The sequence below is a fragment of the Leucopleurus acutus genome (genome assembly GCF_964270905.1).
Source record: "Leucopleurus acutus genome assembly, chromosome: 17".
Taxonomy (NCBI): Eukaryota; Metazoa; Chordata; class Mammalia; order Artiodactyla; family Delphinidae; genus Leucopleurus; species Leucopleurus acutus.
This window is the reverse complement of record NC_139159.1, coordinates 83,234,553-83,256,440: the sequence shown is the minus strand read 5'-3', so window position 1 is coordinate 83,256,440 and position 21,888 is coordinate 83,234,553. Positions and strand designations below refer to the sequence as shown.

The 21,888-nt window shown below is 62.4% G+C and overlaps 2 protein-coding genes across 2 annotated transcripts; one reads left to right on the top strand and one right to left on the bottom strand.

Annotated features, from left to right (window-relative positions):
• Positions 1-1,375: 1,375 nt before the first annotated feature.
• On the top strand, positions 1,376-6,019 carry MROH6 (maestro heat like repeat family member 6; the record flags this gene model as incomplete). Its single annotated transcript, XM_082858386.1, is given in 16 exon segments — positions 1,376-1,754; positions 1,908-2,060; positions 2,230-2,384; positions 2,981-3,098; positions 3,284-3,359; positions 3,362-3,467; positions 3,555-3,692; positions 3,807-3,921; positions 4,032-4,175; positions 4,247-4,420; positions 4,593-4,760; positions 5,012-5,131; positions 5,364-5,466; positions 5,578-5,643; positions 5,778-6,004; positions 6,008-6,019. Coding segments are annotated over 16 exon segments (2,127 nt in total). The 5' UTR covers positions 1,376-1,502.
• Positions 6,020-9,749: 3,730 nt separating this feature from the next.
• GSDMD (gasdermin D) lies at positions 9,750-14,495 on the bottom strand. The gene is made up of 11 exons (XM_082858614.1): positions 14,389-14,495; positions 13,090-13,310; positions 12,714-12,906; positions 11,880-12,048; positions 11,663-11,765; positions 11,368-11,421; positions 11,003-11,098; positions 10,703-10,878; positions 10,419-10,560; positions 10,250-10,323; positions 9,750-10,119 (listed from the first exon to the last, which is right to left on the bottom strand). The coding sequence occupies exons 2-11, from the start codon at positions 13,304-13,306 to the stop codon at positions 9,880-9,882; spliced, it is 1,464 nt and encodes a 487-aa protein (XP_082714740.1). The 5' UTR covers positions 13,307-13,310; positions 14,389-14,495; the 3' UTR covers positions 9,750-9,879.
• Between the last annotated feature and the right edge of the window lie 7,393 nt (positions 14,496-21,888).

The following is a 21,888-nucleotide window of genomic DNA, read 5'->3' as shown; positions in this document are numbered from 1 at the left end:
TGGAGGCCCGAGGCGGGCTGGGGATCCAGCCCAGACGGCGGGGCTCCGGGTTGCCCCCCGGGCGGGGCAGGCTCGGTGGACGCCTCAAGCTTCCCCAGCCAAGGAGAGGCCTGGGTGTCCCCTGCCACTGCTGCTGCCAGCTCTGTGGGACCCTGTACCCCTGGGCCCCACCCATCTGGCTCCCTGTCGGCCCTGGCGTCTGTCACGGCACGGACTAGGCCTGGGCCTTGGGGACCCAGCTCCCGCCCCTGCAGTCCTGGGAAAGGAGAGGAGGGCTCGGGGCCTGCCTGCACTAGAGCTGGTGGAGGTGAGGGAGCAGGGACCGGCTCAGCTCTGGGCACCTGGCCAGGGGCCTGGGCTGGCCCTGCCCCTGTGCGAGCAGGCTCGTCGGGTCTCCACCGGCTTTGCCTCCGGAGGAGCCACTCAGGAGAGGTTGGAGGCCCTGCGGGACAGAGGGCGGGGCCTGGGCTTCTCCTACCTGGGCGGGGGACACAAGCAGGCCAGGACGAGGGGGAGTGCCGACTGTCCAGGGTGCTTCCCGGAGCACTTCTGCCTGCCCAGGTATTTGGCCAGACCAGCTCTTCTGGCTCCCCTGGACCAGGCTGGGCAGTGGCCGCTGCGCTGCTGGGTGAGGGCGACAGCGGGGATTTGGGGCAGAGGCCCGGTCAGGCCAGCCCTGGGGAGCAGGAGGCTTGGAGAGAGACACAGACTCCGCCCGCCGCCGCCACACACACATCAGGACACGCACCAGGCCCCAGGTACCCACAGCTCACCACTTCTGAGCTTTACACTTCCTCAGTGCCAGGACCCAGACACTCCCCCCCACCCACCGTGATCCATCCAGTGATGTCAGTCACCTGCAAGGGCACCTGGGAGGCACAGGGCAGCTCCTCTTGCTTCCGGCTCCCCCCCAGGGCTGCTCCGAATCATCCCCATGCCCAGGATGTCCGGTCGGGTCAGGATGCAGAGAGGAGAGCCCAGCCCCCGGCCGCAAGCGCAGCCTGGACCTGACTGCTTCTTTAGGGCTGAATCAGGCGAGGCCTCAGCTCAGGGCTGGGCCCAGACTTCTAAAACGTGCTGGGGCCTCCTCAGAGCTGTCTACACCTGCCCAGGATTCCCTGCCCAGACGGGTCGGAAGTCAGGGTCAGGGACCCTTCCCCCCGCCCCCCTTGCAGATCCACTGTCTCCCAGGGACCTTGCCCTTTTCCCGGGTCCTGCTGGGCAGAGCCTAGGCTGGCCACTCACCAACAACAGTCTGGGCGGGAAGACCCTTCAAAAAGCCCCTGCGGGCACCACACCTGGGGACACCCTCGTGTGGCTCCCCGACCTCCCGTCCCCACAGAGCATGCACACGCACATGCACCCACCTGCTGCCACGTCTGTCCCTGGGCCCGCCTGCCTGGGGCCTGCTTCTAGGTCAGGCCTGGGCACGGCTTCTGGGAGGACCAGTGCCAGGTGCTGGAGGCTGAGCCCGGCTGAGCAGCTCAGTGTGTGCGGCGGCCATGGCTGGGGGCGCGTGGGACTGGGCCCAGGGGGCTCCCGTGGGAGCCCTAACCCTGACGGCTCTGGCTGAAGGGATCCGGGCCAGCCAGGGGCAGCCCCCGGGACCCCTTTCCACCGGCCCTCAGCCCGAACCTGAGCTTGAACGCAGGGTAGAGCCTGGGCGGGCAGCCGCCATTTCCCCAGCTGGCAGTGAGCCCTTCTCCCAGCCTCCTGCCCAGGAGCCAGCCCCTGAGGGACCCGGTCTTTGTCTGGTGAGCAGGAGGGATGCCTGGGGGGTAAAGGGGGACGGAGCTGGGAAAAAACAGAAAGGCATGGGGGTTTTGTCAAGAGCTGGGACGGGGTGGGGAGGAGGAGAGTGGGAGAGGCAAGGGGGTCTCATAGTCTCCCCTTGCCCCCACTCCCAGACTCCCCAGAGTTCCTTGGAAGAGGGGGCCCTCGCAGACCTGGCGTCGTACACGGCTGCCTGTCTGGACGAGGCTGGCTTTGCGGGAACGCAGGCGACAGCACTCACCCTGTCCTCAGCCCTGGAGGCCCGGGGGGAGCGGCTGGAGGACCAGGTTAGCCCCCGTCCCCTCCCTGCCCTTGGAGTCTCCCGCCTGGTCCCCTCCAGGGTTGGGGGCTAGAGGGAGCAGCCCCCTTCAGGCCGCAGCTGCTTGGTCGGGGTACTGAGGATAACGTGCAGGGGTCACGGAGACTGGACCACTGACGTCCGCCCCTCCACGCCAGGTGCACGGCCTTGTGCGAGGGCCGCTGGCACAGGTGCCCAGCCTGGCGGAGTGGAGGCCCCAGCGGGCGGCCCTGCAGGTGCTGAGCACACTGGCCCTGGAGCACTGTCGGGCCGTGGTGTGTGCACTGCTGCCGCGCTCACTGTCCCCAGACCGGTAACCCGCCCCGCCCCGCCAGACGCCGCATCCCCCCCCCCCCCACCCCCGGCCCCGACGCAGCTTCCCTCCCCTTTCCGGCTTGTTGTGGAGACTGGCCCAGGGTGGGGTGGGTCAGAGCGGGGCAGGGCCTTCCCTGCCTTCCGCTCCTGCCTCTCACCCACTGAGGGTCCTCAGTGCCGGGTTCCAGGCTTGGGGCCTGCCTTCTCTCTCCAGGCCTCTCCTGCAGCCCAGCCCGGCGGGGTGTGCTTCCGAGCAAGCCAGGTGGCTGCTGCACCCCGGCGCCCATGGCTCTTTGGTGAGTCTGCCCCAGGAGAGCTACCTGTGGCTTTACTCTCCACGGTGATTGTTCGTGATGCCAGGCCTGTCTCACCGCTACTGGCCAAACAGGGTCTGCGTGGTCCCGCCGGGCAGCTGATCCTGCAGACTTGGCTCCGTTGTGGTCTCTGCACAGATGCCACTTATTTTGTTTCTCTGGGATTGCGGGGTTGATTACCTGCCCCTCCTCCTGCTGGAGTCCCAGTGGCCGCCTCCCTGACCTGGAGACGCCCCTCATCCCAGCGCCAGGCCCTGGCTCACACGCCCCGTGCCCCCAGGGCGGCAGCCGAGCTTTGGCGTGGCCTGAGCCAGAACCAGCGTGTGAATGGGCAGGTGCTGGTGCAGCTGCTGTGGGTGCTAAAGGGCTCGGCCAGATGCCAGCTGGAGGCACTGGCGGTAGGTGGCATTGCCAGGGACTCCCCTGGCCCTGGCCCAAGGGGACAGGAGAGTCTGGGCTCAGGGGTTTGGGGGCAGCAGGCTCTCACCTGAGTCACACCCATCCATAACGTCTCTCGAGCATAGAGGCTTTGTCCTCGCCCTGTCTGCAGTGTCTGAGCCTGAATGAGCCCCTTGTTCCATAGGCCACTCGTGCCCTTGGGGAGAGGCTGGCTGTGTCCGGCTGCGTGGGTGCCACGCGGGGCTTCTACCTGCATCCTCTCCTGTGCTGGTCGCACAGCTACATGAGCTGGCCCGGGACCCATGCCCCACTGACATCCCCGAGGTTTGGGCCCCATCCCACCAAGGGCTACCGTACAGCCACGCCAGGTGAGGGGTGCACACTGGGGGGAGTGAGGGCTGGGCCAGTGCCCTCCTGGCCCTCACTGCCCATTCGTCTGCTGCCCCCCCCCACAGCTGCACAGTGGAGGCCTTGAAGGCCCTGTTCACTGGGGATGGCTGCTGCATGGTGGTCACGTGCATGGAGCAGGCTGGACGCTGGAGAAGACTGGTGGGAGCCCACACCCACCTGGAGGGTGTCCTGCTGCTGGCCAGGTGCAGGGCAGGGGTGTGGGATAAGAGGCAGGGGCATGGGGGTTGTTGGGTAGAGGCTTCGTGAGGGGCGAGGCCGGACGCGGAGGGAGAGCTCCCATTTCCGCCTCATGACAGTGCCATGGTGGCGCACGCCGACCGCCACCTGCGAGGCCTGTTCGCGGACTTGCTGCTCCAGCTGCGCGGCGCGGAAGACGCACAGCGCCTCACGGCTATGGCCTTCTTCAGCGGAGTGAGCCCGCTTCCAGGATGGGTGGTGAGGGGTGACCATGGACTTGGCCCCTAAGCGGCCGGGCCGGCACGGGAACGCGAGCGTGCTGACCCTGTGTCCCCCCCGCCCAGCTGTTGCAGAGCCGGCCCACCACACGGCTTCTGCGGGAGGAGGTCATCCTGGAGCGGCTCTGCGCTTGGCAGAGCGACCCCGAGCCCACCGTGCACTGGCTGGGCCTGCTGGGCCTCGGCCACCTGGCGCTGAACCGCAGGAAGGTGAGGGGCAGGACTGGGCGGGGTCTGGGTGGGGTCTGCGAGGGGTCTCCCACGAGTCCCCGTCCCTGCAGGTGCGTCACGTGAGCACGCTGCTGCCCGCGCTCCAGGGCGCCCTGGGCGAGGGTGACGCGCGGCTCGTGGGCACCGCACTGGGGACGCTGCGGAGGATCCTGATGCGGCCGCGGGCGCCGGTGCGGCTCCTGGGCGCGGAGCTGGGACCGCTCCTCCCACCGCTTCTGGAAGACGTGAGCTCGCCCCTCCGGCCCCGCCCCTCCCGCCGTCACCACCCCCTCCCCAGGCTCTCCCAGGGTTCCCCAACCAGGCCCCGCTCCTGGCCCCCAGATCATGCCCCCAGACGGCAGCCCTCCGGACACCCTCTCCCTGCTGGTTCCGCCCTGACCGCGCCCTGCTATGCAGGCCCGGGACTCGGTCCGCGCCTCGGCAGTCGGGCTCCTCGGGACGCTGGTGCGGCGCGGCTGGGGCGGGCTCCGGGTGGGGCTCCGCGGCCCCCTGCGGAAGCTGGTGCTGCAGAGTCTCGTGCCGCTGCTGTTGCGACTGTATGACCCCAGCCGGGACACCAATGAGGTCAGTCCCCCCAAGACTGTCCCATGGCTGTCTCCATCCAGCCCCACCCATTCCCACGACAGCTGCCTCTCCAAAGATTACAGGTCGGGGACTTCTCCCAGGACCTCAGGTGCAGGTGACATGCGCAGCCAGGTTCCTGGTCTTTCCTGGGCCGCCTGCGCCTCCACCCCTCATCCTGGCCACCTCCCCCCTCCCAGGCCATTTCTTGCCACTTTCTGGACTCCTAACCTTGCTGCCTTCCCCTGTTCCAGAGCTCAGAGTGGACCCTGACCCTCTGTGACCAGGCCCTGCGCTGGGGCCTACTGGAGGAGATGGTCACCGTGGCCCACTGCAACAGCCCTGAGGCCCTAAGCCGCATCTGCCACCGCCTGGTCAGTTGGGGGAGGACAGTGACAATGATGAGTCCAATATACACCAGGGCCACTCCCCCCAAACTGAGTCTTCCCACCCTTGCAGTCAAGGTGGTGGCAGATCTAAAGCCTCAGGTCCTGATGCCATGTCCCGGGGGATCCCCAGGGCCCTCAGCCCCTGGACTCACCTCTGCGGCCTCCTTCCCATGCAGAATTGGCCCTCCTGTCCTGCCATGAGCCCTTCTGTCCCCAGGTTCAGGGGTACCCGAGTCACGTGCCCCGCTTCCTGAGCCAGACCCAGGGCTACCTGCGGAGCCCACAGGACTCCCTGCGCTGGGCAGCTGTGGTGCTCGTGGGTAAGGCAGTCCTGGTGTCACACTGTCCCTTGCACCTAGGGCTCTGGGAGCTGGGCCAGCCCCTCCCTGCTGTGGGCAGGGGGCCAGCACTCAGGGTTTGCTTTGGTCCAGGCTTCCTGGTCCATCACGCAAGCCCCAGCCGCATCAACCAGGACCTGCTAGACGATCTGTTCCAGGGTGAGGACCCGACTCACCGGGGCATGGGGTTCCGGAAAGGTGGTGGGCGCTAGGGCGGAGCGGATGGGAATGGATGGATGGAGAGCTGGGGCCCTGGGGCCCTCCCGCGCCATGAACTGCCCTGTCCCCCACAGACCCGGGGCAGCTGCAGAGTGACCCTGAGCCCACTGTGGTAGCAGCGGCACAAGCGTCCACCCAGCAGGTGGTGCTGCGGGCTCAGGCGCAGCACCCTCCCTGCCGTGGGTTCCTCCTGCGCCTTCCCTGCCCGGGCCGGCGCCGCGCCCACCCTGCCCGGCCCTTACCAGTCTACAGAGACAGCCAGTTCCAGCACCACCGGAGCCCCGCTGGCCCCTGGGGCTGCTGAGGACCAGGCTGAGCCCGACTGGCCCGCCTTCCGGGTGGGAGCCGGGGTGCTGTCTGGCAGCCCACCGCTCTGCGGCCAGTCTTGGCAGGGGCACATCTGCAGAAGAGGCCCCCTCTTGAGGGGCACCCTGGGCTCGGTGCTGGGCACCAATGCCTGCCCCCCGGAGCCACGCAAGGCGTGTTGCACACAAAGACCCCTCTCCGGGAGCTCACCCCCCCAGACAGCCCTGCGACCTAGAGGGGGGCACGCACCTTCTGACGGAGCACCATTTCGCCCTCAGCCTCTTGCCTCGTACACCCCTGGGTCCATCTGTCCCCCCTCAGCCCCATGCCTGGATGACACCTGACCTCCCGGGCCGAGGCCTGGTGGGGGCCACTGTGAAGCTGACACAGCCCTGGGAGCCGGCGCCGTGATAGGCCGCCCTCTGCCTGGGCCCTCCCGGCCGCCCCAGCAGCCCATCACCCCTCGTCACGTGCTCCACTCCTGGCTGGCCATGTCCTGGCCTGAGGTTCTGAGGTTCCTGGCCAAGAAGCACTGATCTGTCCTCCTGTCCACACCCGCTGCCCCACAGCCTGGCCCCGTTCCTGCCCCTCCCCCGCACCTACCGTGTCAGACCCCACCTGGGCCTTCTCTGGAAGCTGTCCCCGACCTCCCCACTGGACAGCACAGGCCTGAGATGACACCTGCGGGCTCAGGTGTGGGCTGCCAGCATTCGCACCCCACTAGGCTGAGCTGTCGCGCCGGCACCTCAGCACCCTGCTCAGGGGTGAATGGAGGCGTGACTGGACGTGTGGGGAAGAGGCCCCTCAGGACGGCTCCGAGGCTGTGACCCAATCCATCCAGACCCTGGACGGGCGGCTTCCTCCACCTGGAGTACCCACCTTGAGGTGTCCTCTTGCCCTTTCAGGGCCCCCCCAGTGCTGCCTCCTCAGAGGAGGAGGCCTCAACCCACACGGCCTCTTGGAAGCTGGGGTCCTGCCCATCCCTGTGGAAAGCGTTTAAAATAAACACACGGATCCTAGGGGTTCAGCGTCTGTCTGGGGCCCGGGTCTGGGCCAAGGCTGGGTTCTGATGCGCTGGGCCTGGTCTGAGATCGGGCTCGGGCTAAGATTACAAGGAAGACAGCACGTAGCCAGGAGTTTGGGTCAGCTCCGGGGTGGGCGGACGGCCAGGCGGGTTCCACCCTGAGCTGAGAAGCTGTGCTTTGGGCCTACGCATGCCGAGCCAATGGGGCCGGGGCTCAGCAGGAAGGGGTTGGGGTCTCCTCGTAGGTCATTCCCAGGGCAGGGGAGGCTCGGGCCGAGGGCACTGGTCTGTGTGAAGCCTGGGGCGTGGTTTGGGGTATTGGTTCGGCTTCTCCAAAGCAGATGCCCAAACTGGATTAAGCTACAAGAAATATATCGGGGTACACGCTGGAGAGGCCAGGAGGCTGTCAGATGCCCGTGAAGGAGAGGAGGACGGAAGGAAGGGAGGTTGGTGGGAATGTCCTCAGGGGGTTCTTCAGCCTGTCACCCATCAAGGAGGCTCCAGCTCCCAGGCCTGGGGGTCCCTCCTCAGCTTCCATGGCTGCAGGTGGGGCCCACGAGGAGCACCCTCACAGCCGCCCGACTTGGTCTGGGTCTGGGCCTGGGCTCAGCAGGAGCCTGGTGGACCTCAGTGGCAGCCCCCCTGGGCAGAAGCAAGCCTGGCCCCCACTGCTTGCAGCCGAGGAGCCAGAAGCTGGGTGAGCATTGGATGCCCATTTCCCCCACCAGGCACACGCTTGTCCCACTGCAGAGCACAGCTGGGCAGGCTAGTGGCAACCCCCACAGTGATGCCCACTGGAAAGGAGAGCACAGCCTCAGATGAGGGCTCGGGCAGGCAGCACCCCCCCTCTTCTCGCGACACCTCCGTGATGCCTGGGCTTCTTAGGCCTGGGAGCCCGTACTCCTCCCTGTAGCAGGCCAGTTGGAGCGCAGGCTTCTCTTACATGATCAGTCTTGTGTGCAAGGCTGCCTTGCCGTGGTCCCCTGCCCCATCGCCGGAAGCCCTGCTAGACTCCCTGCTTGCCAGGTGTTGGGTTCACTCAGAGCCTGTTGCTTTGTCCTGGGAGTGTGGCCCTTCTCGGGGACTGCTCTGCTGGGGCCCTCAGGGGGCTCCAGGTGCCTCAGTGCTGCCGTGGCCCCGCTCCCAGGCGAGCGCCGCTGGTTGGGTGTCCAGGCTGCCCAGGCTCTTCCAGTCCCGTCCCCCTAATGTGGTTCCCAAAGGAGGGGCGTGGGCCCTGGTGAACACAAACAGGCTTGAGGGGTGTCGGCTTCTCCTCTCCCTGTGTGAGGGGTAGATTTCTAGGGGTTTCTGTTTGCTTTTTTAAACATTTATTTATCGATTTAGGCTGCACCAGGTCTTAGTCCGGCGCTCGTGATCTTTGTCGCGGCATGTAGGACCTTTTAGCTGCGGCACGCACGCAGGATCTGGTTTCCCGACCAGGGATCGAACCCGGGCCCCCTGCCTTGGGAGCACAGAGTCTCACCCACTGGGCCACCAGGGAGGTCCCTTCTAGCAGTTTCTGTACCAGGATCTGGGATGTTTGGGGAACCCTCTGGTTTTGTTTTTTTTTTTAATTATAAATTTATTTATTTATTTATTTTTGGCTGCACTGGGTCTTCGTTGCAGTGCGCGGGCTTCTCATGTGGTGGCTTCTCTTTGTTGTGGAGCACGGGCTCTAGGCACGCGGGCTCAGTAGTTGTGGCTCGCGGGCTCTAGAGCGCAGGCTCAGTAGTTGTGGCGCACGGGTTTCGTTGCTCCGCAGCATGTGGGATCTTCCCAGACCAGGGCTCGAACCCGCGTCGCCTGCATTGGCAGGCGGATTCTTAACCACTGTGCCACCAGGGAAGACCGAAACCCTCTGTTTTAATATTAATTTTACTGTTGGCCTCGATCCTGAGTTTTCTCGGGGGTTAATGTCCCAACCACGGCAGGGCCGATCATCCCTTCTCTTTAGCCAGTCCTGAGGCTGCAGGGCAGCGTGAGCCTGACAGGAGGGGAGTGCGGCTTCCCCCGCCTTCCGCCAAGCGGAGGATGGCAGACTGGCTCCCACGGGGAGAGGCAAATTTCTCCTGGCTGTTCAAGCTCCAAGATGAGAATAACTCCTTGGCTGAATCATTTACTATCTCTCCTTGCACGTGGGGCCATTCCACCCCCGCCCCCACGCCCCAGGGAGGCTCAGGCACCCCGGTCCAGGGAGGCTCTGAGCCCTGCCGAAGGCCCAGGGACTGCGACTCAGGGGCCCAGAGGCCTCCTCTCGAGAGACTCTTACCTTTGAGCGAATTAATTTGGATGAGACACACCCCAAAGGCCAGTTTCTCTGGTTCGGGTCACTTCCCTGGGGCCCCAGTGCAGCCCCAGGAGTGCAGATCTGTGTGCCTGTCCGTACACCTTTTCTCTGTCCTCTCTGCGCCCCGGAGGGCAAGGACAGCCCCCGCTCCCTGCATCAGTACGTTCTCAAGTTCCCTGAGGCAGACAGAACCATCTTGGGGGCTGGAATCGCCCCGACCCGTTCTTTCCAGGCCAGCCGGCTGGGGGAGGGCGCCAGGAGCCCGGCCATGGGGCTGCTCACTCTGGAGTGATCCGGTGCAGCCCCACGGGAGAGATGCCCGCTCTCAGCCCCCAGGCCCCTCCCCATATGAGGCACCATCCCCGTCGCTGCCCGACCCCTGACATAGGGCCCCTCGAAAGCTCAGTGAGCATCTTCCCTTTGTTCATCACATTTATTGTCTTTCCTCAACTCCCAGGCCTTGTGGGGAGCTGCCCACATGGCTGGGTGTGGCTCCTGGCAGCTGGGTGGGCATGAGCTCTGCCCCGACTAGAGAGCTGCCCTGCGGGCAGGCTGCAGGCTAACAGAGCCGGCTCAGCCTGAATAGCAGTGCGAGGCAGGCGTAAAGCGCGTTCGCACAGCCCTGGGCCTCCGGTTTCCAGCACACCTGGGGGGCGCCCACCTGTGGCTCAAGGCCACACTCCTCCAGCAGGACCCAGGTGGGTGCCTCTGAGCCCCAGCTGCTCCCCAGGAGCTCTTGCGGCAGGGACACGGCCCTGCGCTCCTGCCATGGGGTGCTCTGCTCCAAAAGGCTCTCCACCTGGCAGAACAGGGTGGGAGGTTGTCAGAGGGGCCCCCAGGCTTCTGGCACCATCCACACCACCTCAGCCCAGATGCACTGGGTCCGCACCTCCGGCACAGCCCCTCCCCTACAAGCTGGGCCCACTCACCAGTTTGAACGCCCCTGACAGGGCCCCCATCTCCAGCACCTCAGCCAGCAGCACGTGCTGGGTTGCACTCAGCACTGGGGAGAGACCTTGGGTGAGAGGGGTTCTGGAAGGCCAGCTAGGGAAGCCCACATTCCTGCTCCCTGCCTGTCCCACCCCCGGAGCCCCTCACCAGCTAGAGCTTGCAGCAGGTAGAAGACGGGGCCGGCAAGTCTCTTTTCCAGCCTTCTGGAGGAGAACACCAGGCACTCGAGGACAGCACCCACCGGACCATCCCGAGGCTCCAAACGCCCGCCACGCAGGCCGTGCTCCAGCTGGGGGTAAGGGCGTGGGGCGGGCGGGTGAGCGCGGGTGCGGGGCGCAGGCACCAGCTCTGCCCGCCCCACCCCGCCCCAGCTCGCCCCCCACCCACCCACCACCCCTGCACGTCCCCCACGCCCCACTCAGCTCTCTCACCGACTCATCCAGGGCTTGCAGGGCGGCCTCGTCCCGCAGCACCTGCCCGAGGGCCCCCAGCAGCTGCCCACAAGGCTCCCTGGACAAGCCCTCCAGGCCCACGGCCCAAGCCTCCACTTCTGCCTGCAGGCCCTGGAAGCCTTCGGTGGTCGCCAACCGGTCCTCCACGGGCCCATCTGTGGGGACAGGGCTGCTGTTGCCCAGGTACCCACGTGGCCCCGGGGAGCCCTGGTTATGGAGGGCAGACCACAGTGGGGCAGAAGGGGAGCCCACCAGGGGGGTGGCCAAGAAGGTACTGACCCGACAGGAACTTGAAGCGGAGAGAGAGGAATTCTGTGGAGGCGAGGCGGGAGGACCGCTGCGGCTGGCCACCTGCAATGTAGGAGGGCCTGTAGTCTGGACGAGGCAGGGCTGGTCAGCGCAGGGCTGGGTCCCCGAGCCAGAGAGGCCTGAGGCCTCCCCTCGGCCCTCACAGCCTGTCACCACCACCCCAGTACTGGCAGCCCGGGACAGGGAGCAAGGTCGAACCAGGCTGGTGTCAGCCTGTCACCGTGTCACCCGCGTGTGTGTGTGTGTGCGCACGTGTGTGCGTCCCCCGGCTGTGCTGTGCTGGGCAGGAGAATGCCTCATCAGCTCATCCCATTGCCCAGGTCCACAGGCCTCACCTTCCTGCTGTGGCCTGAAGGTCGTCTGCTTCTTGCCCGGGAAGAAGAGGATGTCTGGCAGCCAGACAGGAGCAGAGGTGGGAAAGCAGGTTGGCGGGGCACTTGGCATCTCCCTCCCAAGCTGGGACCCCCTGTGCAGTACCCCCATTGTGCCCCAACCTCCCAAATGCCAGAGCAAGGGACCCTCGGCCACCCCGACCCAGATGCCCCCAGTGACCCCTGGGGGCTCTTCCAGGCCTCTCCGCCTCTCTGCCATGGAGTCTGGGCCCCAGAAGTCACCGCGATCCTGGCTCACCCCAGTCAGAGCCAATAACCAGCTGGGCCACCCGAAAGGCGAGGATGCTGCCCGCGGGGATGGTGACCATCTTGTTCTGGCTCAGGTGGCCCTCGCCTCTGCCCTGACAGATGGATACGGGCTCAGGACTGGGCTCTGGGTCGTGGGGCCAGACGTAACAGGGTGCTGGTGGCAGGGGTCTGCCCACTCTGCCTCCCCAGCCCGAGCCCCCGCACACCTGCAAGCCCATGGCTCCCGGAAGTGCAAACTGGCCGGAGCCCTCCTGCTTTTGGGTCCGGGTGACTTGCGCCTCCTGCTGTGTCTGCAGCACCTCGGTCACGACGAACACGTCATCCCCACGATTCCGCAGCTGCTGCAGGACTTTGTGCTCAGGCCGCCGCAGGCGCCTGTGGTGAGCGGGCCAATGGGGAGCTCGCAGCGGTGCACCCTGCGCTCCCCTCCCCCTGCCACGGGTCGGGCTTCCGTTCCCTGGACCTCAGCCTTTGTGGCCATCGGGGTTGGGGGCGGTGACACGGCCGAGGAGACCAAGAGCTCTGTGGATGCCCAGGCACGGGATACCCATCATTCCCTCCCTGGTGCTCCCGACAATGTTTGTGAGTGGGTGGGGTGCAGGAAGAAAAGACAAGGTCCAGTGGGGACGGGTGGACACCTGAAGACCTCTGGAGGGGCCCACCCTGTTGGCCGGGTGCTCACCTGGCTGCTCTCTCCCTCCACTCCCTGCCGCTCCCAGGGATCAAATCTCATGTCTCCGCTCTGAGCTAACGGTCCTTCTCCCCAGGGTCCCTGTGTCTGCTCCACCCCAGCAGCCCAGCCCCCTCGCAGTGGGACTTGGTCTGACCCCTGACCCTAGGGCCCTGCCTGGCCGCCCTGGCCCGCAGGATGCAGGCCCCCAGGACCTCTGCAGCCTCCTTCCCTGCCCACTGGTCCCAGCACGCCCCTGCCTCTGCGACTTCCCTCAGCCTGGCAGAGACCCCCTGTGACTCCTGCTGCCCCGAGGTCCTGACCCAGAGACTGCCCAGTTTCGGCAGGGCCCCGCCACCCCAGGGCTCACCTCTCTCGATGCATGGCTTCCCAGGTGTTGGGCGCCACTCGCAGCGTGCACACGATCATCGAGGCGCTGGAGCTGCCGGACACCGCGGCCCCGCCTGACAGCTTCCCCTGTCCTGGGGCCGCCAGCTCCACGCTGCCCTGCATCTTCCCATCCATAGCATCGTGGAAATGGAAGGTGTTGCCACACTCCACAGCTGGAGCAAGACCAGAGCTGAGGCCCATCCCACCATCCGCCGCCTTTCCCCCCGGGCGGAGGGGCCTCTGAAAAGTGCCTGCCCTCTGGAAGCAGGAGCCCAGAGGCCCAGAGCAGGTGGCAGCGGGCCTGCCCCCTCCTCCCCCGACCCGACCCATGGCTCTGACAGTGCCAAGTGGGGTACCTGGCTCTGGGGCGTCGGGCTCCAGGATGTCCCTGATGGACAGGTTGACACGTGTGTAGCGGTGTTTCCAGAACCGTGAACTCGAGGACTTCCTGCCCAAAAGGCAGTAGAGCTGGAAGCTGGTGGAGCTCTGCAGGCTGTCCACAGGGGTGAGCTCCCCCCCGTGGTCCAGCTCCTGGACCACGCTCCTGACCACCCTTGCAAAGGCCGATGCCATGCTCCTGAGGAGGGCAGCTGGGTCAGGCCTTGCACCCGCAGGGCTGGAAGAGGGCGGGCGGCAGAGGGGGAAGGTAGGTGCCTGGACGTCTCCAGTGATGGGGAGCTCTTTCCCTCCAAAGCGGTCCTGCTTGGCTAGTCCTGGGATGCTCTGACTGGCAGAAGGCGCTTGCTGACTATCACCCAACACAAAGACAAGCAGAAGCACACCCGGGCATCCACTAATCCCTCTTTCCAAGGGGCCATGAGCACCTCCAGGGTGGGGCGTCATTCACAGCCCTCAGTGGGACTCAGGCCACGCACACCAGCTGTTCTGTGATCAGAGTGCCCACATGGAGCCCGAGAAAGCCCTGGGACTCAGCGCTTGGGGCGGGGGGGCAGCCCTGGCCACCCACCAAGGCCTCTTGTCCCTTTGTCACTTCAACAAGGCTTAGGGCTGCTCACGAAAAGCAGCCACTGAGGAAGGGCAGGGCAAGGCTGGGGCCTTGGAGTGACCCCAAGCCACTGCTCTGTGTGCTGTAGCAGCTCCCCCCGCTGGCTGAGGTGTTCAGAGAGCAGGGGAGGAATCAGAAGCCATCACTTCCTGGGCAGTTGGTGCAAAGGCCCACAGCAAGGCCCAGCCAAAGTGTCCCCAGCTCCTAGACGTGTCCTCCAGGGCTTTCTCTGCGCCCAAAGCTCCGTGAGCCACTAGTCTGTCTTCAGGGGTCAGAAGCCAATGTGGGCCTGACTCAGGACCCAGGACATCTGGGCTCCAGGCACGGGGGCCAGCCCTTAGGAAGCCTCTGAGCTTCAGGGATGGTCTGAAGTCTGAGAGTGGCCCAAGGAGCACCTAGAGGGCCTACCTGGAGTTAAGCCCAAACCAGCCGGGCTGGGGAGGGCACCCCCTTCCCAGAGGCCTGGGGCTTCCCCAGACCTGTCTGGGATTGCGAGTCCTTGGGGGGCTTGGGGAAGCCGCAGAAGGGTGCCCGGACCAGGTCTCCACCCAGAGGAGCTGGCCTCCCCCCACCCAGCACTAGGGAGAGCCCCACCCTGGAACCAGGGCAGGCAGTGGGGTGCAGCGCACAGGGGCGGGGAGCAGCTCACCGTGACCGTGACTGTGGCGTGCCTGCGCCCACAGAGCTGAAGCCAGGCCGCGCTGCTGGCTGGGGTCGGAGGGCTCTGCCCTGGAGCTGCCGAGCTAGCACACAACCCAAAGTTTCTCAGATCCAAAAGTGAAACCTCGGCCGGCCTGCAGCAGCCACAGCCCGGAAACCCCCGTGAGCCCGCCCCCGCAGCCCCAGCCCGGCGAGGGTGGGGGAGGGTCAGGGTGCGCCAGCTCGTGCCCCACCCGCTGCTGCCTCCAACTGCTGGGCGGTTCTTCAGTCCTTCTCTCTGGAAACTCTGGGCCACGGCAAAGGGTCTGAAGAGATATTTCCTCAAAGAAAATGTATTGCTACAAATGGCCAACAAGCGCACAAAAAGATGCTCACGCCATCTGCTGTCAGGGAACTGCAGATCAAACTGCAGTAAGATGCTGCTTCACACCCCATAGATAACTGTATAGAAGAGAAGTAACGAGTGTTGGGGAAGATGGGGGAAATTGGAGCCTCACACACTACTGGGAATGTAAATGGATGCAAAAGAGTCTGGCAGTTCCTCAAAAAGTTGAACAGAGAATTACCATTAGATCTCATTCATTCCACTGCTAGGTGTGTATTCAGGAGAAGTGAAAACATATGTTCACGCAAAAACCTGCACATGGATGTTCCCACAACATTATTGTTAACGGCCAAAACTCAGAAGCACCGCAAAATGTCCATCTGTGGAAGCACAGACAACGTGGTCAGTGCATACGATGGAAGACACAGGATGGTGTGGTGCTCAGTCATACAAAGGAATGGAGTTGTGACTCACGGCGCAACGAAGATGGACCTCAAAACATTATGCCAAGTGAAAGAAGGCAGACATGAAAGACAACATCTCACGGAATTCATGTATGCAAATTGTTTAGAACAGGCAAACCTAGGGACAGAAAGCAGCTTAGTAGTTGCCAGGTGCTGCGGGGAGGGGGATGGGGAGTGACACAGCCTCTTTTGGGGAGTGGAAATGTTCTCAACTCTGAATACGCTAAAAGCCCCAGAGTTTCACACTTTTAATGGGTGAATTGTATGGTATGTGAATTGTATCTCAATAAAGCTGTTACTTTGAAAAGCTGAAGCCAGGCCTGTCTCAGGTTCTCAACACCCTTACTCTCCTGGGCTGCTTGCGGATCACGTCCAGTGCAAGGCAGCCAGGAGCCCCGTGCCCCCTTTTCTCCACCGCTCCGCCGCCACATCCTGCCTCTGGGCCCTGTGACACTCTGGAGCCCGCACCAGGGCCCCTGCCAGTTGGCCAGCCTGAGACTCACCCCGCAGGCTCCGCCACATGCACTAATTCGAGCCATGAGTGTTTATCAGCACCTGGCGCCACGTGCTCCTGCAGATGAGGGCTCTGGCCGTGAATGGGACAAGGGCCCCTCCAGGTAGAGCCGCTGGCAGCGGCCCCGATGCCAGTGCAGGGAAAGTGACTTCCTGGGGGGGTGTTTTGGAATGTTGCAATGACCCGGGGCTGAATGAAGCATGGACAGGGCATCGCTGCAGCAACTCCTCGTTCACATGTCCAGTTCTCTGGCAATAACCTAAACAAGAGGCACTGGGCTTGGTGAGTGGTTGTGCCCCTAGGCTCCTGAGGGCAGAGTCAGCCTGAGATGACAGGAAGTGAGTCCACTGGGGAGAAAAAGCAGAAGGAAGGTGGCTGGGGCTGGCCCTGCACCCCCTCCCCCTCCCCATTTGGAGGCCTGGGGAGCACCCGGACATTTCCAGGGCCAGGAAGTCTGGGGCAACCTCCCGTCTTCCTCACAGCCACTCTGTGATATGGGGGTGGGTGAGGCCTCCCTGCGCAACGTCTGGGCAGACCCTGGGGGTCCAGAGCCAGCTAGGACACCGCGCCCTGGGGGGAGAACCGTGACCAGGGATGGGAGCCTGGGAGGGGGCTTCTGGCTGTGTGCGGGGAAGGGTTAGCACCTCTGGGAGAGTTCTAAGGAAGAGGAAGCCCACTGCAATCCGATGCCTCCACCCACCCGGTGAGGGGCAGGGCTGGCCAGGCACTGCTGGGAACTGGGCAGTGGAGGCCACAGCCTCTACCCTGGAAGGGCCGAGCCCCTGGGAGGAACAAGGACAGAAGATAACCAGGACAGCCCTTTGGAGGCAGCGGTTGGGATACCTCAGAGGACATGGCAGAGTGGCCTTAGGGAGAGGAGGCCTGAGGGTGTCCACTGTCCTCCAGGCAGGGACAGTGGAGGCCAGGACCGCATGAGACGGGGCTAGGGGGTAGTCGGTCCGAGGAACCCACCCAGCCCCGGCCATCGGGCATCAGGGACGGCCAGGGTCCAGGGAGGGGTAGGGGGAGCTGTGGGCCTCGGGCTCATCTGGGTCCGCGATGTGGGTGGTGCAGCTCAGGGGGCTGGCTCCACCCTGTGCCCGCCTCCCAGTGACACTTTGGGGGTTCCCAGGGTGCCGGAAGTCGGCGCCCAGGATGTGGGCAGCCGCGGCCCGCGCTGCCGCGCCCCCAGGAGCCCGCGCGGGCAAGAGGCGCCCCGGAGGGCCCCGTGTGCCCGAGAGCCGCTTGGCCGGGAGTGAACGAACGCGGAGCGAGGGGCCGAGAGGCTGCCAGACGCACTGAAGTCCCAGGAGTCCTTTCCTTTGGGAGTTGAGTCCCCCCGGGGCTTCCCTCCCGCTCGCCGCCCCCGCCCCCCCTTGCTGGCCCGGACCCTCGGCGGCGGCTCGGACCGCCGGTCAGCAGGGCCTGTCCAGCAGGCGCTCAATCAACGCTCGGCGGATCGCTGGGCGACGGGGCGGCCCCAGAGCAGGGCGGTCTCGGATCCAGGGGCGCCCCGGGAGTCAGGAGGGGCGTAGGCCTCAGGAAGGGGCGGCAGAACTGGGTGGGGGGGAGGCAGGCGAGGAAACTACTCCCCGCAGGTCAGGATCAGCGGAGGCTCACGGTGCGTCCTGGGGGCCGGCGCGGGTGACTAGCGGTTCCCTTCGCCCACGCCCCGCCTCCAGCCGCCCCTCCCCCGCGCGGCCCTCCTGTCTTGTTTCCTTTTGGTCCTCGGTCCGGAGGCCTGCGGCATCCTGCCTGGCTCGGCACTTTCTGCTGACAGGGGTCGGGGGAGCGGCTCAGAACCCTGCCCCACTCCAACTGGTCCTCTGCAGAGGGAAGCGGCTCTTGTTTCCGACGCTCTGAGCCTCACTTCACTTTGCCCCAGCTGCAGGGGGCTCTTACTGCTGGGATCCGGGCATTGCTGGGCTGGGGTGGGGGGTGTCTCTTCCACCTAGTTAGGCTTGCCCAGTACTAGGGCATGTGGGAAATTGTGGAGGTGAGATTCACACCATCCATCCACCGTGGTCCCTGAGAGCCTCGTGGAAATGCTGCCATCTAGGAAACAGTAGATTAATCAACTTTTCTCCCAAGAGGATCTGGTTCTGAGGCTCATGCTTTGCCGTGAGGGTGGGGGGTCAAGTGGGGGATTGGAGGCTGGGATGAAGGAGGGACCCACAGAGCCCTCAATGGTAGTTCTCTTCCACACTCACTTCCTGCCTCTCTCCCTCTGGGATAAAAGGCAAGGAGGTATCCATGGGGTAGCGGTCCCAGCCAGCCAAGCACCTGTTCCCACGTGAGGGCCCGGTGAGTCAGGGTGCCTGACTCCCATCGCATGCAGACCTCCTGGAGGGAAGGAGATGGCAGGAGGGGGACATTCCCCAAGGGAGGTGCAGGCTGGGTTGGTGGAGGGGGACGCAGGTGCTTTTGCAGGCCACAGAACAAGGAGGCAGGCAACAAGCTCAGGAAGGATTTGACATTTTGTGCTTGTGCCCTGGTAAAAGTGCGTTCGGTACAGCTGCATTGCTTTCCCACTCTCCCACCCCCTTCAGAGAGGCTGGTGCCTGGGGTAGCCTTATGTGGTGGGGCTGGAGAGAAGGGGCGTGTGCAAGGCCAAGGGCAGACGTGGGTGGGGTGGCCGGGGGAACAGCGTGCGGCTCAGGAAGGCTGCTTGGGCTAGGGTGGTGAAAAGAGCAGGAAGCTGGGTGTGGGAGAAGGGAGGAGAGCATAGGGAGGTGAGGGGTGGCGGTGGGAGACAACTCCCCTGTGAGGGGAGAGAGGGAGAAGTCCATGGAAATGGCCTTCCAGCAACAGGTATGTCTGTTCCTCAGCACTTGTTTGCTGAATGCCAGTAATGGAGTCCTTTTTATGGCCCCAGACCTGCACCTGGGCAGCCCTATGGGAAGGTCCACTGCGGGGAAGAGAGAGGATTGGCAGAGAAGAGATCACTCGGAGAGTGGGCAGCCAGCAAGAAGAGACCACTGGAGGAGAGAGATGGCCTGGAAGGAGCTGGCCCAGGACGCGCAGAAGTCTGGGGAGGGTGAGGCTACCCTGTGATTTGGGATGGGAGATTGACCCCCTTTGTGTTGGTCTCCTCATCCTTAAGTTGGAAACGACAGGGTTGTTGTGAAGACTCAATGCATTAATGTGTGTTAACACTAGAATGGGGCCTAGGGACTTTCTTGCTGGTCCACTGGTTAAGAATCTGCCTTCCAATGCAGGGGACGCGGGTTCGATCCCTGATCAGGGAACTAAGATCCCACATGCCGCCGCGCAACTAAACCCATGTGCTGCAACTAGAGACAAGCCTGCAACGAAGAGCCTGCGCAGCCCAAATAAATAAATAAGTAAACAAACAAACACAGACCTGTGCTTTAAAAAAAAAAGGGGGGGGGCCTGGCACACTGTAATGGGCTATAAACATGCTCAATATTTTTGTTCCATGTAAAGAACTCAGCACCTGACTTTAAAATTTTTAATTTTTATTGACGTATAGTTGATCTATAATGTTCTATTAGTTTTTGGTATACAGCAAAGTGATTCAGTTATACATGCATATGTATTTTCATATTCCTTCCCATTATGGTTTTTTACAGGATATTGAATACAGTTCCCTGTGCTATACAGTAAGACTTTGCTATCTATTTTATATACAGTAGTTTGTATCTGCTAATCCCAAACTCCTAATTTATCCCTCCCCATCCCTTTCCCCCCAGCACCTGATATTTTTGTTCATAAGGCCTTGCACGTGTTTCATTATCTCTTTTGGGGGGATTCTGAAAAGTGAAATTCCTCACACGGTATTCAGGGTCTTGGCACGTGTTGCAAATTGCCCTTCAGAAAGGCTGTGCCAACATCCAAAAAGTGAACAGTGGAGTCTCTTGCCCTCGCCCCGAACACTGAAGGCAGGCTGCTTTAATCGGTGCCAGCTTGATGGGCATCAGAGTTTTAAGTGTAACTGTCAAGGTCAGTTTTAAGGAGTTAATCGTGACAGCACTTACATCCCACTTACACTTTCACAACTCCAGGAGACAAACCCACAAACCTTGCCTCCTCTCAGCAAGTGGCTGGGCTCTCCGCTCCACCACCCCAGGACTGAAGTCCAGGAGCAGAGAGCTTGTCGGGCACAGAAGACAAGTTCAGCGCTAGACCCATGAATCCGTCAGTGTGTGCTAATAAATCACCGCAAAACCTAGTGACACAAACATCCCCTGGTTTGCTCATAATCGCGTGAGGTGCCCTGAATTATGACATTTAGGCTCATCTCTGCTCCACATGGTATCACCTGGGTTCATCGATTTTGTGGCTAGCTGGCAACCACTGGCCTCATTGTTTGGCAGACGGCTGGCTGTCAAGAGGGTCAGTGGTATTAACTAGGCATGTGTTGTCCATCCTCCATCAGGCCAGCCCTGGCTCATTCATAAGGTGATGGCTGCAGGATTCTCAAGAGAAGCAAGACAGGGCAAGTCCAAAGAAGTGCTTTTCAAGATGCCTGGTGGGAAATTCCGTCATTCTACGAGAACTCCCCTACCCTGCCCTCAGAGTTCGGCCAAGGCCTAAGGGTCTTACACAGTGTTCAGCTGGTGGGGCACCACCTGTGGCTCACCCCATCTCACAGCCTGAGTGCAAGGGCCATTCTATTGTCTGGTCTTCCTAGCCTGGGGCCACCTCCGCCAAAGAAATCCCAGGGTGCCCACTGCTGTATGTTGAGTGGAGTAACATTGACTCCCTAAGGTGGGTTCAGGTGCTGACCTAAGAGGCTGTGGGCTGCATCCTCACCCGCAGGAGACAGAGCACGTGACCCCTTGAATCATTGGTGGCATATGTTTTACCTCTACATATGTTATAAACCCACAATACGTTTTTATTATTTTTGCTGTATCTATTTGTCTTTTAGAGAAAATAAGAAATGAGAATTTAAAAACATTACTAACATATTTCCCGTTTCCTGTCCTCTTTCTTCATGTAGCTCTGTCTCCATATTGTATCATTTCCCTTCAGCTCGAAGAATTTCCTTTAACATTTCCTATTTTTCAGGTCTGTGCAGACACATTCTGTCCACTTTTTTTTTTATTGTGGTAAATATATAAAAATTGTTATATAATCATTTTAAAGTGTCCACTTCAGTGGCATTAAGTACATTCACAATGTTGTGCAACCATCACCACTGCTTGTTTCCGAAACTTTCTCATCGCTCCAAACATAGACTCTACCCAAAAAGCATTAATTCCCCATTCCTCCTCCCCTCAGCCCTTGGTAACCTCTGATCTACTTTCTGTCTCTATAAATTTCCCTATTCTAGCTATGTCATATAAGTGGAATTTTGCCGTATTTGTCCTTTTGTGACTGGCTTACTTCATTTAGCGTAATGTTTCTGAGGTTCATTTATGCCGTAGCATGGAACAGTACTACATTCCTTTTCAAGGCTAAATCCTGTTCCATTGTACGGATATACACCGTTTATCCATCCATCCTCATGGACACTTGGGCTATTTCCACCTTTTGGTTACTGCGAATAATGCTCCATCCAACACTGGCACATGTTTGAGTTCTCACTTCTTCAGGGTATATACCCGGAAGTGGAAGTGCTGGGACAAACCCTAATTCTGTTTTTAACTTTCTGAGGAAACACCAGACTGTTTTCCACAGCGGCCATACCATTTTACACGCCCCAGCTCTATCGAGGGATTTACACACCTGGTTTTATACTTGTTTCCACTGATACACCAAAATCTTTCAAGTTTTCAGAGGTTTAACACGTCTCTGTAGGGCCTCTTCGATCTTGGACGTTTCTTCTCCTGTCCTGGCCCGCGCAACAATAGAGTCTCTTGGGCCCTCATCCCACCAGGTCGCCGCTGGGGTGGGGTCTGGAATTCGGCCCTCGCCCAGTCCCGCAAGGAACGAGAGTTCTTGGCGAAGAACGCGGCCAGAGCGCTCCAGGGCGGCGACCACCTACCGCAGCGCCCCCTTCACACGAGCGGTGAGTCCACTTCCCGGCGCTCCGTAGTGACGCGACCCCCAGCTCTGCGCATGCGTGACCCCGCCTCTCCAGCCGTTGCCAGGGCGACGGGCTCATCTCTTCTGCTCCCCGTCCCCGCGGCCCGGCAGTCGCCCAGGCCTCGCCTCAGTGCGCAGTCTCGGCACCTCCCCGCGCTCCGCCCAGCCCGCGGGGAAACGGTCGCGCGGCGA